The 16,951-nt window shown below is 48.8% G+C and overlaps 1 protein-coding gene across 2 annotated transcripts in view; it reads left to right on the top strand.

Annotated features, from left to right (window-relative positions):
* LOC140459604 (F-box/WD repeat-containing protein 1A-like) overlaps window positions 1–14,280 on the top strand; it is a 34,503-nt gene extending 20,223 nt beyond the window's left edge. For both annotated transcript variants that reach the window (XM_072553884.1, XM_072553883.1), the window contains 3 exons: window positions 1,746–1,824; window positions 4,731–4,923; window positions 9,064–14,280. In XM_072553884.1, the coding sequence (XP_072409985.1) occupies window positions 1,746–1,824; window positions 4,731–4,892 (241 nt within the window). In that variant the 3' untranslated portion in view covers window positions 4,893–4,923; window positions 9,064–14,280. The remainder of the gene's footprint in view (window positions 1–1,745; window positions 1,825–4,730; window positions 4,924–9,063) is intronic.
* Window positions 14,281–16,951: the final 2,671 nt, after the last annotated feature.

The following is a 16,951-nucleotide window of genomic DNA, read 5'->3' as shown; positions in this document are numbered from 1 at the left end:
TCCTGACCCTCTGACAGTGCGGCACTCCCTCAGTCCTGACCCTCTGACAGTGCGGCACTCCCTCAGTCCTGACCCTCTGACAGTGCGGCACTCCCTCAGTCCTGACCCTCTGACAGTGCGGCACTCCCTCAGTCCTGACCCTCTGACAGTGCGGCACTCCCTCAGTCCTGACCCTCTGACAGTGCGGCACTCCCTCAGTCCTGACCCTCTGACAGTGCGGCACTCCCTCAGTCCTGACCCTCTGACAGTGCGGCACTCCCTCAGTCCTGACCCTCTGACAGTGCGGCACTCCCTCAGTCCTGACCCTCTGACAGTGCGGCACTCCCTCAGTCCTGACCCTCTGACAGTGCGGCACTCCCTCAGTCCTGACCCTCTGACAGTGCAGCACTCCCTCAGTCCTGACCCTCTGACAGTGCGGCACTCCTTCAGCACGGACCCTCTGACAGTGCGGCACTCCCTCAGCACTGACCCTCTGACAGTGCGGCACTCCCTCAGTCCTGACCCTCTGACAGTGCGGCACTCCTTCAGTACGGACCCTCTGACAGTGCAGCACTCCCTCAGCACTGACCCTCTGGCAGTGCAGCACTCCCTCAGCACTGACCCTCCGACAGTGCAGCCCTCCCTCAGCACTGAGCCTCCCACAGTGCAGCATTAACAGCAGAGTGGATTGAATATGTGATGAAGTGTTCCAAGTGGATGAGTGATTATTGGGGAGCGAGTGTTGATAATGAAGACCCAGTGTTTGAAATGCGTGAATAGCCAGTGAAACCACCACATTTCTCCACTTATCTGACAGACTGCTATGCAGAACAAAAAAAATCATTCAGGCTGAGTTTAATCACTCTGAGCAAATCATTCCATTTGTTGTAAACAATCATATTCTTTCACAACTTGCCAACAAATGGCTTTTTAATTTCCTAGTGTGCGGAATGAGCTCAATCCATTGAAAAGTTGAAATGCATATATTCATTCCAACATAAGACAGGCTACAAGCCGATTTAACACAGATGGGAGAACTCAGAGGGCCAAATCCATTCTGTAGTTCAAGTCCAGAGCAGGTGCAGGGTCTGGTTTCAGTTTCATTTCGGTTTCTAAGTGTATTGACCGTGACATTGTGTGCTAAGTGCTTATTGATTTGTGTGCTGTTTGGATGGAGTTGGGGCTTTATTTTTTTTGAGAGGAATCTATCTTTCTTTCATGTCTCCTGTTTAGTTTTGACTCCCCGTTTAAAACAGTGAGCTGCTGTGTGTCTGGAGGAGTGTGAACATCTCCGATTTGTGATAAACAGCAGCTTAGCCAATCCCAGTTTAACATCCAATCTCCTGGTTGGACCTGTCTGAGCAAGTATCCATTTCCCTGCTCCAGGAAGACGTGGCCTTCCAATCCAGAGGAAAATAAATCACTGGCTGCTTTTTCTCCCCATACTCCAGCTTCCAACTTGTGTTTTCCAGTCGTGTCATCTGAGAGGGACAATACCCAGTCCCTTTGTTGCTTCTGTAATTGTCCGATCACAAACATGACTCCAGTACGTTCCACAGTCCAACAGGCTGCAGGTTTATGTGGGGAGTGACTGAAGAAGGGCTTATGCCCGAAACGTCCATTCTCCTTCTCCTTGGATGCTGCCTGACCTGCTGCGCTTTTCCAGCAACACATTTTTGAGGCTGTTCCTGTCTCAGTGATGTGAAAATGACAAACTGCGTGATGATGTGTGTCTTTGTGTTGATGGAGTCTGTTTGATTTTCCAGGAAGATAAAAGTCTGGGACCTAATTGCTGCTTTAGACCCTCGCTCGCCAGCTGGCACACTCTGTCTGCGAACATTGGTGGTAAGTGTGTGTCTGTGACCTCTCAGCTGACCTTCCTCCATCACGTACCTCAATGATTAGCACTGCTGCCTCACCGTGCCAGGGTTCGATCCCAGCCTCGGGTGACTGTCTGTGTGGAGTTTGCACATTCTCCCTGTGTCTGCGTGAGTTTCCTCCACGTGCTCCAGTTTCCTCCCACAGCCTTAAGAAAAAGTGTGCCGGTCAGGTGGATTGACCATGCTAAATTGTCCATAGTGTTACATGCATCAGTTAGGAGAATATGTCAGGACATGAGTTTGGGTGGGTTACTTTTTGGAGGGTCGGTGTGGACTGGTTGGGCCGAAGGGCCTGTTTCCACACTGTAAGAGAATCTAATCTGAAAAATCTGCTCTTTCCTGCCTGAGAGGAAGGTGATGGCTCTTTCTGGAGTTCAGTTACGAGTGGTGTGTGGCAAGGATCTGTGTTGGGTCCACTGCTGTTTGTCATTTTTATAAATGACCGAGATGAGAGTGTCGAAGGATGGGTTAGTAAATTCGTGGCTATCTCTAAGATCGGTAGAGTAGTGGATAGTGATGAAGGATGTTGTAGGTTACAGAGGGACATAGATAAGCTGCAGAGCTGGGCTGAGAGGTGGATGTGGAAAAGTGTGAGGTGACTCACTTAGGAAGGAGTAACCAGAATGCAAAGTGGGCTAATGGTAAGATTCTTGGTAGTGTAGATGAACAGAGAGATCTCGGTGTCCAGGTGCGCAGATTCTTGAAAGTTGCCACCAAGGTTAATAGGGTTATTAAGGGGTGTGTTAGCTTTTATTGGGAGAGGGATTGAGTTTTGGAGCCATGAGGTTATACTGCAGCTGTACAAAACTCTGGTGTGGCTGCACTTGGAGTATTGCGTACAGTTCTGGTGACTGCAATCTTGGAAGGATGTGGAAGCTTTGGAAAGGGTTCAGAAGAGATTTACCAGGAGATTTAGAACATAGAACATTCCAGCGCATTCCAGGCCCTTCGGCCCTCGATGTTGCGCCGACCTATCATACCAATCTGAAGCCCAACTAAACTACACTATTCCAGATTTGCCTGGTCTGGAGGGAAGGTCTTAGGAGGAAAGGCTGAGGGACTTGAGGCTGTTTTCATTGGAGAGAAGAAGGTTGAGAGGTGATTTAATAGAGACATACAAGATAATCAGAGGGTTAGGTAGGGTGGACATGGAGAGCCTTTTTCCAAGTATGGGGACAGTGAGCACGAGGGGGTATAGCTTTAAATTGAGGGGTGATAGACATAGGACAGATGTCAGAGGTAGTTCCTATACTCAGAGAGTAGTCAAGGCACTGCCTGCAACAGTAGTAGACTCGCTGACATTAAGGGCATTTAAATGGTCATTGGATAAACCATATGAATGATAAACATGTGGAAGAGAATGGAATAGTGTAGGTTCGATGGGCTTCAGATTGATTCCACAGGACAGCACAACATCGAGGGCCAAAGGACCTGTACTGTGCTGTAATGTTCTCTGATCTTTGTCAGTGTGAAGTTGAACATGATCGTGTGGATGGCAGACTTGCTGCAGTTGTACCAACCCTCGGTGACCCAGGACCTCAGTATGTTTTCAGGAATAAAGACTGGTCTGACCTACGAATTGTTTCGCTTCCTCTGGAGAGGAACCGAGTTGAGAAAGCAGCCCACAGAGAGACTTACACAAACTCAGATTACAACATATTTCAGAATAAAAGCTGAAGGTGGTTTCAGCTAAACAGATCCTTTGCTCTGTGAATAGTCTGTGCATCACCTCCAAGCAGACACTCCTGTTACCTCCTGCTCACTGGAGCGCACTGTTTTCACACTGAGCAGCGTTTAGTCATCTCTGACTTCCCAGCCAGTTGGTTTTCAGCTGTTTGAGCTGCATTGGGTAGGAGTCCTCTCCCATCTCAAGGACAGCACATGTCTGTGAGTCTCTCACTTGGATTACAGCAGACCTGATAAGGCCGAGAGAGAGACACACACCTACACTCCGCACCACCCCCACCCACCCACTGGTCTGTGAGCCTCTGACAGCCCTGAAACAGCCTTGTCCTGTTGACAATATCCTGCCCTTCCTCCCTTGGGCTAGATAACAATTGCACTGTCTGTTGTCCAAAACTTGTCTTTATTTCCAGGATGTGTTTAATAACAGTGAAAGGGAAAGCTGTTCTCATGTGGAGAGAACCTTGCTCATTGCCTGTCAGCTGAGATTGCCCAGGTTCTGTTAGAAACAGAGCACTGCGTATGTATCCTCGTGTGTATCCTTTTGTCTCTGCACTTGCTCGTCCCTCTGACAAACCCCAGTTCACATGAGCATTGCTTGGAATGGAGTAATTGCATCGTCAGAAGACTCTCCTGTCTCCAAATTGTCCTGCCTTTCGATGGCATATACAGGGGACCCAGCACAAAGCACCAAGTGCAGTCTTTCCCCAGTGGGAGAGCGCAAACCCCGGATTGGAATCATGGTGCGTGATCTCTCTCATTCTGGGAGGGTTTGACAGAATGGATCCCGAGAGCTGACTCCATCATTTGGAGGGTGGGTTCCAATCTCGTCGCCAACCGATTGACCTTTGACAGGGAGAGAGAACCTCCTTCACTTGGAGAATTGTGAACCTTTTGAGGTGTTTGTGAAGTGCAGTTGATGAGTGCTGACATGTTGAGGGTGTTCCACCCTGTGTGGGAAAGTGTCTGGATTCAGAATATTCCCATGGAATATTTGTCCGGACCTTCTCGAATGAGGAAGCAGGTTTGAGGGCTGTTACGTTGGCTGCGCTCGACATGGCTTTCCTCCATCTCCAGTTCCCAATGTGTACCTTCGGGGCTATTCTCCTCTCCAGGAGCAGTGACGTCTGGTCAGGTGATCCTTGTTTAATCATGAACCTTTCTCTTGGTATCACCCCCTCACAACAGGAGCATTCCGGGAGAGTTTTCCGACTGCAGTTCGACGAGTTCCAGATTGTGAGTAGTTCACATGACGACACCATTTTGATCTGGGATTTTCTCAATGTGCCCTTGGAACAAGGTGACGGAACACAGTCAGCACCCCGCACATACACCTATGTTTCCAGATAGGTGCAGCCTACCCATCGTCAGAACTATCACGGTAAGCAATCCTTGCCCTGACTCCGCTGGACTGACTGTCCTTTCCAGGAAGGGATGTTCGAGTCCCTTCATTCCAGGGCCAACACAGAATCAGTGATCCCAACAGATCAAGTGGAATCCAGCCATGAAGTGTTTCTTTCACACAAGGTCGGTCCTGTCACCTCTGACCTGGGCAGTTAGATGGACAATCGGGGATAAACTGTGCTTTCTGGGACAAAGAGTTGACCCGAATGGTCAGTCATTGAACAGGAGCACTCACTGAATCCAACTCTCTGAAAGTCAGAGTGTTACAACATGGAGACAGGCCCTTCAGCCCAACTGTCCATATATGCTAACCCCATTTCCCAGCACTCAACCCATAACCCTCTAATCCTTTCCTGTCCATGTATTTGTCCAAATCCTTTTTAAATATTGTGAATGCACCTCCCACAACCACTCCTTCTGGCAGCCCCCTGTGTAAAAATGTTGCCCCTCTGGTTATCTTTTTTTCTTTCCCCTCTTACCTTAAAATGATGCCCTCTGGTCCTCGATTCCCCATCCCTGAGAGAAAGACTGAGTGCATTCACCCCATCCATGCCTCTCATGATCTGGAACACCTCGAAAAGGTGTCCTCCTCCACCACCACCCAGTCTCCTACACTCTAAAGAAAGATGTCCTGGCCTGTCCAACCTCCCTGTAACTCAGACTCATGAGTCCAGGCAACCTCCTTGTAAATTTCTTCTGTACTCTTTCCAGTTTAATAACATCCTTCCTACAGCAAGGTGACCAAAACTCAACACAATACTCCAAGTGCGGCCTCACCAACATCCTGTACAACTGCAATATGACTTCCCAACATCTATACGCAGTGCCCGGACTGATGAAGGCTAGTGTGCCAAAAGCCTTCTTCACTGCCCTGTCTACCTGGGACTCCACTTTCAGAGAACCATGCACCTGAACTCCAAGGTCCCTCTGTTCTACTGCACTTCTTCACCATTCACCATGAAACTCCTACTTTAATTTGACTTCCCCAAATGCAACAGCTCACACTTATCTGTATTAAACTCCATTTGCCATTTCTCGGCCCACTTCCCTAGCTGATCCAAGTCCTGCTGCAATTACTGACAACTTACCTCACTGTCCACGTTACTGCCTATTTTGATGTCATCTGCAAACATACTAATCATGCCTTGTACCTTCTTATCCAATACATTGATATAGATAACAAACAGCAATGGGCCCAGCATGGAGCCCTGAAGCACTCCACTAGTCACAGGCCTCCGGTCGGACAAACATCCTTCCACTATTACCCTCTGCTTCCTATCACCAAGCCAACTCTGTATCCAATTTGCTGCCCCCTCTGGATTCCATGTGATCTTACCTTCCAGAGCAGCCTACCATGTGGAACCTTATCAAAGGCCTTACTGAAATCCATATAGACTCTGTCTACCACCCTGCCCTCATCAACCTTCCTGGTCACTTCATCAAAGAACTCTAACAATTTTGTGAGGTGTGATCTCCTACTCACAAAGCCATGCTGACTGCTCCTAATCAAACCCTGTCTTTCCAAATTCATGTATATCTTATTTCTGAAAATCTTCTCAAGCAACTTATCCACCACAGATGTTCGGCCTATTGGTCTATAGTTGCCAGGTTTTTCTTGAATAAGGGCACAATATTCGCCACCCTCCAGTCTTCTGGGACCTCATCCGTGGCTAACAATGATGCACAAATATCAGCCAGGACCCCTGTAATTTTATCTCTATCCTCTTGCAGTGTTCTTAGATATATCTGGTCAGGACAAGGAGATTTATCTACCTTCATACATTCATATACGTCTAACTCCTCCTCTCGTGTAAAATAGATTGTCCCCAAGATGTCACCACTAACTTCCCCAAGTTCCCAAGTCATCATGTCTTTCTCCACGGGAAACACAGAGGAAAAATATTCATTTGAGGACCTCACCCATTTCCTGCAATTCTACACAGACATGACCAGTTGGGTCCTTGAGGGGTCCTATTCTTTCTCTAGTTCTTCTTTTTTCCTTTAATATACTTAAAAAACCATCTTTGGATTCACCCTCATCTTCTCAGCCAAGGCTATCTCATGCCTCCTTTTTACCCTCCTGATTTCCGACTTCAGTAAAGTCCTGTATTTCCTGTATACCTCCAGGGATTCCCTTGATCCCAGCTGCCTGTACATGAACCATGCCTCCTTTGTTTCTGGTCAAAGCCTAAATGTGTCATCCAGGGTTCCCTATTCCTGCCAACCTTGCCCATCACCCTCACAGGAACATATAGACTTTGAACTCTAGCGATCTCACTTGTAAAGGCCTCCCACTTGCCGGAGCTCCCTTTGTCTGTAAACAAACTACTCCAAGTGACCTCTGCTAGCTCCTTTTTAATTCCATTAAAATTCGCCTTACTCCAATTTAGAATTTGATCCTCTGGACCAGTTTTGTCACTCTCCATAACTCTTTTTAAATGAATACAACTCTGGTCACTGGTCCCAAAGTGCTCCCTCCCTGTCACCTCTGTCACATGTCCTGCCCTATTTCCCAACAGTAGGTTAAGTTTTGCCCCTTCCTGACTTGGACCCTCTATATACTGCTTGAGGAAACTTTCCTGAATGCACCTAACAAATTCCATCCCATCTAAGCCCTGAACACTCTGGCATTCCCAGTCCATGTTAGGAAAATTTAAATTCCCTACTATGACAGCCCTATTGTTCCTGCAAGTCTCCCCCAATCTCTCTGTATATTTGTTCCTCTAATTCCCGTTGACTATTTGGGGGCCTATTTACAACCCCAGTCACATCACTATCCCCTTCTTATTTCTTAGCTCCACCCACAAAGCCTCACTGGATGTTTGTTCAGTGACTTCAACTCTGATTACTGCAGTAATACTCGCTTTAATCAAAAGTGCAACTCCCCCTCCCTTCCTTCCACCACTTCTGTCCCTCCTGTAACCTGGTACATGAAGCTGCCAATCCTGTTCTTCCTTTAGCCATGTTTCTGTAATGGCTATAATATCGCAGTCCTATGTACCTATCCATGGCCCTGAGTACATCAGCCACCTTGCACTGAAATAGATGCAATTTAATCCAACAGACATTCCTTGCTCCCGATCGTGTTCCAGCCTGACCTGTCTCTCCAACTATTTTTGATGACTGTATCTCCTTCCAGCCTCACACTTGCCTCCCTGCTGTTGAGGGCCCACTCCTCTGCCAACCGAGTTTAAACCCTCCCCTATAGCATGAGCAAACCTGGCCACCAAGGCATTAGTCCTCCTCCAGTTCAGGTACAACCCGTCCCTCTTGAACAAGTCACCTCTGTCCCAGAAAAGGTCCCAATGATCTAAAAACCTGAATCCCTGCCTCCTGCACCTTTTCTTTAGCCACACCTTCATCTGCCACATCGTCTTGTTCTTCTCCTGATGAGCATGTGGCACTCGGAGTAACCTGGAGATTACCACCGTCAAAGTCCTGGTTTTAACTTTTTGTTTCCTTGCTCTCTAGGTCAGTAATCAGGACCTCATCCCTAATTCTACCCCTGACATTTGTGCCAACATGCACAATAACCTCTGGCTGCTCATCCTCTCCCTTGAGAATGTTCTGGAGCCACTTTGAGAGATCTGAGATCCCACTCCATCCCGGTGTCAGTGTGTGATCGCTCCCAGAATCTGTCATCATTACAAACCTTCAAACAAAGCAACATTCAGGCATTCAGCCCTGCTTCACCATTGTGTGTGTCCAAGTGGCTAAACCTCCATCCTGCTTACTCCCCATTCCCCTTCCCTTTCAATTGGTAATGTTTCAAAGCGTTCACACTTTAAAAGTGATACTTTGCCTCAAAGTATCAAAGGATGCTCATGTTTTATTCATTTGCTGACTCCTGACAGTCCATGTCCCACCTACTCGCTGTTTGAAGGCTGTGGTCATTAGGAAATCTCAGTCAGGCCCCTGGAAGGACAAGCTGGGTCCCAGGTTTGGGGGGGAGGCAGAAGCTGGGTCCCGAGGGGAGGCCAAGTAGCCTAAAGCTTTGCCCTTTTCAAACCACGATGTGTTCAGCTGCTCCCTGTGCCGTGACAGACAGAATATGCAATTCTCCTTTAGTTTTCACCTCTCTCTTTCTTTTTCTCTCTCTCTGTCTCATTCTCTTCAGGATATCCAACATAAAGCTTTTAGGCACTTAAAAAAAAAGAAACAAAATTGATCCTGAGCCACATATTCATAAAAAGCAGCAGTCATTGTGAAGGGGACTGGTTTCTCGTGATGTGGGCCAGCAAGCGGTGAGTGTTAACTGATCGGAGACTCAGCGTCTACCCGAGCACCGAGAAGGAATCAAACCCCAGCCATCATCACATCCACGCCAAGAAGGTTTGACTGGATCTCCACCTCCTGTCCAAGTAACAGCCATCTTAACCCAGTTAGTTCCGTACCTAGGTACGGACTGATTTCTTGAAGAATGTTCACGATGAAGAAGAAAGTGAAAAGCCAACAGTCAGAAACGATTGTGACGTTGGTGAGAGCTTGTGTTGAAGTGACCAAATCTGGACTGTTGCAGTCACTGTGTTTCTGTCTCCTCCTTACGATCAGAGTCGGTCAAAGTTCCCTGACCGTCAGCCCGGGTTTGAGGTGGGATGGCTCCCAGTGTCTCAGGAGGAAGCTGTTTGAAGGCGAGCCCTTTTTTCCCGGGGAATCCGAGAGGGGGGGGGAGTGCTGCCCTGGGAGAGATTGAAACAAGTTTGTTCCAAGTCATGCCCCACCTTCATTGCTGTTGGGAAGTGCAGTTTTACTCAGGCTGACCTGTGATGCCATGGTCCCCCAGTCACTGGGACATAAGGGGGATATCTGCACCTCCCCAGAGTGGGGCTTCCACACCAGAATACCATCGTGTGCTTCCTCAAGTCACTGTGCTAAGTCACTAAGAGGCTGATGGTCTCCCATCTCCTGGGTGTTCACAGAGAAATACTGGGCTCTGTGAATGGGTCATGAGAGGGACCAGTCACTGGGTACATCAGCATGGCCACAAGGACATTGGGTGCCACCAACTCCACATCTCATCAACCCAGGCCAAGTAGGGACCGAAACACAATCAGGGAGCACGCACACGCACGGTGGGGGGGGTGGGGAGAGAGAGGGGGAGAGAGAGAGAGAGGCACACACCTGAAATTGGGACCAGTCTGAAGCCCATCTGCCCTGGTTCAGCATGGTCAGGCATCGCCCCATGTTGATCCTGTTCGGTCATTTGGGAATTGGGGTTTGATTTGGTCTTTCTCCTGCTCCCAAACAGTCCCTGCTTCCCAAATGCAGGACAGAGTCAGGCTGGGCTGGGATCCAGCCACAGAACTGCTCCCCTGTTTAGGAAGCAGAGCCATGTGCTCTGGAGTCTCGGGCAGCTGTACCCAGTGGGAGCAAGTGACTGACTCCTTGTGGCCCACATGTAACAGAGAGGGGGGGAAGTGGCCAATAGGAGGATGGGCTCAGAGAAAAGGCAACAGTGCAGATGTGGATCTCGCCTGGCTGACCTCACCGCTGCTGATGTTATATCGTTGTATGTGCTCACCTTGTGACTGAGCTAAAGGTGATGTGTGGTGTCTGCGAGAAGCCAATGTGCAATGGAAAGTTCCTCTTGTACAGTTTGTGTATAGTATCTTGTGTTTAGTTTATTTTTAAAGGTTTCCTCTATAAAAGCTTGCTTTTAATCATTGATGAAATTGTTGGGCTGTGAGTGAACAAGCATCAGTGCAGGTCCGTGTTGTGGAGATGTTTCTGCACGGTGGGGAGGGGTGGAGGTGGCTGCTCATTCCAATGTGTTCCTGTGTGTTTGCTCAGCTCCCCTCCCCTAGTTCAACACTATACCACATTCCTGCTGCTGACTGCCTTCAACACCCACCACATTGGGGCGTGTTGCTGTTGTCAGTGCAGCTTTGAACTTCCTGCCAATCGGGAATTGTTAAGTTGTGTGGGCTGTAGGATGGAGCATTTTGGTGAGATGTACCCACCGCTCCCACTCTGTCTCACCCTCCGGGTGCGGCTCTGTTCCCAGGAACAGCTATTGATGGGAGAGGAAGCTGCAAATGGAGTCTGTGTCCAACCCAGGGATCTGTCCTGACCTCACTGATGGAGGCAATTATTTCTGGTCCCCTTTGCTTCGGGGAAATAGTTTCAGGGGTGATGCCTGTCATGGTCAAATATCCCAAGCTAACCTGGTCTCGCAGGGAGATGTGTGTGGGTCAGCTATGGTCTGGTCCCTGGACTTGCACCTTTTAGGGAAGGCTTTTTGTTCATTCCAATCTGTCAGCCGTTTTCTCAACAGCATCCTGACCACAAGTGATTGGCCAATGCCAACTCTCCCATCAATGTCATTTCTCCACAGCACAGCTTCCCCCCCCCCCCCCCCCCCCACCCCCACCTCAAACACATCCCAAACCCCCTCCTCCCAACCTCCAGACATTCCTTGGACCTGTTGACTGGGGTTTTGGCCACAATCTTTGCTATTTTTCTACATTTTCTTGTTTGAGATTTGTTCTGTGGATTTTGTATGTCATCTTTCTCCAAGCAAAGTATGCATTGAGGGATGTGGTTTGTGATTTTCTTTGTTTGTCTCTCACCTTTTTGAGAGACCCCGTGAAGCTGTGACCATCCAGCTCCCTGGGCCTCAGTGCCTCAGTACGCTCCATGTAGAGGGACTGACAGGTCCCTTGCTGCTTGCTGAGGTTTGTGGCAGCTTCAGAGTTGAGTTGTTTTCCCCCTCCTTGAAGCTGCTTGCTGATCAGGTAACGTGTCTAACAGTCACTGCATTGTCAAACAGTCCTGGCTTGGCTTTCCCGTTGTTTTCAGATCCTCAGCAGAGCACCAGGCTGTTCGATCCATCCTCTCACCTTTTTCCCCCTCCTCTTGAGTCTTTCCCCTTTGTGTTTTTTTGCAACCTTTAAGAACATCTGGAGGATTTCTCTTCAATAGCCCGTGGGGAGCAGGCTGCAGAGCCTCAGCTGGGTCAGTTCCCCATTGGGTTATCCCTGCCTCTCTGAGCGCTGTCGATACCATCGCGCTCTCTCTCTCTCTCTCACTCTCTCTCACTCTCTCTCACTCTCTCTCACTCTCTCTCACTCTCTCTCTCTCTCTCTCTCTCTCTCTCTCTCTCTCTCTCACTCTCACTCTCTCTCACTCTCTCTCACTCTCACACACCCCCCCCCCCCCCCTTGCTGTCTCCCCCTTTCTCCTGTCTGAACCCCTCGATAAGGCCAGGTTTGATCACCTGACAAGTTTCTGTTTCCTGGAGAACTGCCCCCCACCAATGACTTGCACCATGCCCCCGGTGTTTTTCTTCAAGGGAGTAACAGGCCCTCTCCTCACTCCTGCCCACTCTGCCTTCACTGTCCCACAGCCAAGGAACAGGGATTTCTCACCTTCCCTGGGAAAGGGAGCTCTGTCTCTGTGAGGGGACTTGCCCCTATCCTGTCCTCTCTCACTCCAGGGCCTTGAACACTTGGTCTATGGGAGTGTCACAACTTGGAAACTTTACCATAGCTTTGCAAATGGTGCTAGAAAGAGTTTTCTGAGTGAGTGAGTGAGTGTGTGTGTGTGTGTGCGTGTGTGTGTGCGTGTGAGATTGAGTGCCTGTGTTAGGGTCAAGCAGAGGAGGTGCTGACTGATGGAGGGTGTTTGGTGCTGGAGATGACACTGGGTGACTGGAATGGCCACATGTCCCTCTTTGGTTGCAGGAGAGCTGAGAGTTTTTCAGACATGACCATCGTAACTTTCTTCTTTCACATCCACCAAGTCAGGAACTGAGAACAAATCCATTTCTCCCAATCTCATCTCAAATCAGTGCAAATATGTTTTCGCCCATTGTAATACATCAAATTACTCACCTCAACAAAAGGGCCAGTCAGTTCATCCTGTCTGTCTGTCTGTCTGTCTGTCTGTCTGTGTGTGTGTGTGTGTGCGTGGGTGGGGTGGGGGGGGGTGGTGTCTATCTGTCTCTTTCTCCTTGCACCCTTGTTCCTTTGAGCTGACACATTTTCCATAACAAGGATTTTTTATCCTGTTTCTTTTCCGCTGCTTCTGCCAGGGAATTCTCCATCGTGGCAACGCGTGCTTTTTATCCAATCCCATGCATCTTTTCTCTGCTTCTTCTGCCAATTCTCCTGGAAGTGAGTGCTTCCCAGGAATCCACTCCCTGCACTGGCAAGCCCTCTCTGTTCGCTTTTTGTTGCTGTATTCAGGTGGTGATCCTTGTGAACTCTCGAACAAAATCTCCCTCCAGCGTCCCTGTTTGAGGCAAATCATCCCGGCTTCCAAAACCTCTCCCTCGCGCAGATCACCCCCATCTCGGGAACCATTCCGAGAGAATTCCTTGTTTGCTCTCTCTCCCCTCTGTATCCTTCCAAAAATCTGTTGCATTGATAATTGCAACCTTGGGGCCTATAATCAAGTTGATCATGTGGCATTTCTTTGCTGTGATGTGTAATGAGTTTGTGGTTTACGGCCAGTGCACAGAACAGACACCAGGTCCCATCCTTGTTTCTGCTGAATGGTCTGTGTGTGTGTGTGTGTGTGTGTGCGGGGGTGAGCATTCTGATTTTGGGAGACCTGAGTCTTGTCTGCCTGAGGCTGAGAGCTGTGTGCATGAACTGGGAGCAGACCCACACTGACAGAGGGATGATGTCCCCATCTGGAACCATTTACCTTCTTGGGGCAGGCCCCAGGAAAGGTTCGAACTTGGACACTGTTCCTGCTGGATCCCAGTAAACGTTGCCATCTGGCAGCTTTTTTTTCTTTGGGTGATGGGAAGTGTCCAAAAAAATCCTCCCAGGATTGCGTTGAGCAATGGGTCGTATGTTCTGCTGGCTGTCCTTCACCCAATCTGGGGCTTCTTTGGGTGACCGGCAGTTCCCATGGTGTCAGCTGGCCTCTGTGAAAGCAGCAATTCAGCTTGGGTCTACTTGCATCTTCATCCTTTCAAGCAGACTGCCATTTGCCTTGGAAGTTCTGACCCACTCTGTGTCCTGCAGCCAGCCAGGTTGGTGGGCCCTGAGATCAGCTGGCCTGGCTCAGTTAGTGAAACCCCCCCCTAATTCCAGTGTGCTAATTCCAGAATTCCCTCTCAACCCTCCTGGCTGTGAGCATGCTCCCTCCTCCTTTACTCTGTGCCAACTCTGCAGCACTTTCCTCAACGCTGGGGAACTGGCATTTTCAATTCCTCCACAATCCACACCAGGTCTTTCTTTCCCCTGGAGGTCACTTACTTTCCACTGCAAGGACATTTCATCGGGTTTTTTTTTAAAGTTGAACCGGAGCTTGAATGTGAAACCGAGAGAGATGCACAGGATGCTGTGATTATGATGAATGAAAATAAATGAATTGAAAAAGACTTGTCTTGTGTTATAGCTGGATGTCATCTCCATGTGACTGACTATTCCTTTGTATCTACTGGATATGTTCCAAACGCAGGCTCAGAAAGCCATGGTGTTTTCCCTTCACAGGCTGTGGGTAGTGCTGGTGAGACCAGCATTTCCTCCTGAAATTCCTACCTTTGGGAAAGTGGTCATCCACTCAGCACCATGGGGATTGTACTGGAATCTGGCAGATCAAGTTTAATGTGGATAAGTGGGAGATTGTCCAGCTTGGACAGTAAAATATAAGGGTAACTTACCATTTAATTGGGAAACAGATTGGTAGTGTGTCACTGTAGAGGCAGCTGGGTGTCTCTCGACATGAATTGCAGAAAAGGGGGACCCAGATACTGCATGTTTCTGTCCTTTATATAAATGATTTGGGTGTGAACATAGGAGGTAGAGTTAGTAAGTTTGCAGTTGACACCAAAATTGGAGGTGTAGTGGACAGCGAAGAGGGTTACCTCAGATTACAACAGGATCTTGAGGAGATGGGCCAATGGGCTGAGGAGTGGCTGATGGCATTTAATTCAGATAAATGGGAGGCGCTGCATTTTTTTTTAGATTAGCTTCTCTACAGTGTGTAAACAGGCCCTTTGGCCCAACAAGCAACCCATCCAGACCCATTCCCTTACATTTACCCCATCACCTAACACTATGGGCAATTTAGCATAGCCAATTCACCTGACCTGCCCATCTTTGGACTGTGGGAGGAAACCAGAGCACCCGGAGGAAACCCACACAGACACAGGGAGAACGTGCAAACTCCACACAGTCAGTCGCCTGAGGCGGGAATTGAACCTGTGCCTCTGGTGCTAGGGAGTGTTACTGAACAAAGAGACCTTGGAGTGCAGGTTCATAGCTCCTTGAAAGTGGAGTCACTGGTAGATAGGATAATGAAGAAGGCGTTTGGTATGCTTTCCTTTATTGGTCAGAGTATTGAGTACAGGAGTTGGGAGGTCTTGTTGCAGCTGTACAGGACATTGGATAGGCCACTGTTGGAATATTGTGTGCAATTCTGCTCTCCTTCCTGTCAGAAAGATGGTGTGAAACTTGTAAGGGTTCAGAAAAGATTTACAAGGATGTTGCCAGGGTTGGAGGATTTGAGCTACAGGGAGAGGCTGAACAGGCTGGGGCTGTTTTCCCTGGAGCGTCGGAGGATAAGGGGTGACCTTATAGAGGTTTATAAAATCATGAAGGGCATGGATAGGGGAAGTAGACATGGTCTTTTCCCTGGAGTGAGGGAGTCCAGAACTAGAGGGCATAGGTTTAGGGTGAGAGGGGGAAAGATATAAAAGAGACCTAAGGGGCAACCTTTTCACGCAGAGGGTGGTACATGTATGGAATGAGCTGCCAGAGGAAGTGGTGGAGGCTGGTACAATTACAACATTTAAAAGGCATCTGGATGGGTATATGAATAGGAAGGGTTTGGAGGGATATGGGCTGGGTGCTGGCAGGTGGGATGAGATTGGGTTGGGATATCTGGTCGGCATGGACCAGTTGGACAGAAGGGTCTGTACATCGCTATGACGCTCTGGCTGTCTTTGAAGATTTCCAAATCCTCCTGCACAGCCACTAGTGTTTGCAAGATGCTTTTGAAGAGATAGTGTCAGCTGCTTGGTTCAGACAAAAGGGTTTCTCATGTTTACTCCTGTGGCAGGAGAGGAAGTGATTGACTGTATACAATTATCGAGCAAATGGTGTCCACCAGAAATATTCTCTGAGGTTGGAAGCAGGGGCATGTGGTCAGGGGTTAGACAACGAGCAAGTGAGTAATCTCTGGATTAGGGCCAGTGCCATGTGAGTAGAAAATCGGAAGAGGAGGCATGTCTGGAATCAGGGTGAGAGAGGGGCGGGTGCTGATTGTTGAATCCCTGGGAATGGCTCAGGAAGAGATAAGCCCCTGGATAAGCTGGGGTACCACATGTACAGAGCTGGGACTCCAGTCACTGTATTTTCCTCCTGTTCTTTGGGAAGTTTGACTCCAATAGGAATGTGGCAACCAGGAGAGAACATGAGGAATTGGCACAAAGGTTCACCAATACTCAGAGAAGCAACCTTCCGAAAATCGGGAGCAACAGGTGAAGCTGTTGGGTTGGCGTTACAGAACAGACAATGCATTCCGAGTCTGGTTTGTGCAGTATAACCTTCACACAGCAGAGGGGACCCAGACACACACTGGGGTTACAGTGCGAACAGATACCTGACTTGGAGCTCTGGGATATTAAATACTCTGGGCTGTCCTGTCCTCTCAAAAAAACAGCAAAGGGCAAAGTGGAGGGGAGGTTAGTGAGAGTATTGTCAGTCCTGGAAAAAGCAAGTGTTTTAGTCAACTCAAAGCCAGGATATTTGGGCTGGAGCTGAGGGAGGGGAAGGGTGCAGACCAACCACAGGTGGGGGGGGGGTGGAGAGAGAGAGAGTTAGAGAGACAAACAAATGAGCAGAGAAATTACAGAGGGATGAGAATAGGAAAGAGGTGTTCTCAAGAGAGATTTGAGCAGGTCTTAGCGGAGACCGTGGTCATGGAAGGGTTGGGAAGGGGAAGGGTTCCTCAGTGGTGCTAAGGAGAATGTCATGTGACAATCAGTATCAGTCCAATGTGAAAGGAGTCACTGGGAGAGCTGGTTCCTGGGAATGTGGTGAGGAACT

This window comes from Chiloscyllium punctatum, chromosome 35 (genome assembly GCF_047496795.1).
Source record: "Chiloscyllium punctatum isolate Juve2018m chromosome 35, sChiPun1.3, whole genome shotgun sequence".
NCBI classification, from domain to species: domain Eukaryota; kingdom Metazoa; phylum Chordata; class Chondrichthyes; order Orectolobiformes; family Hemiscylliidae; genus Chiloscyllium; species Chiloscyllium punctatum.
The sequence above is the reverse complement of the archived record's forward strand: the minus strand, read 5'-3'. Positions and strand labels throughout refer to the sequence as shown.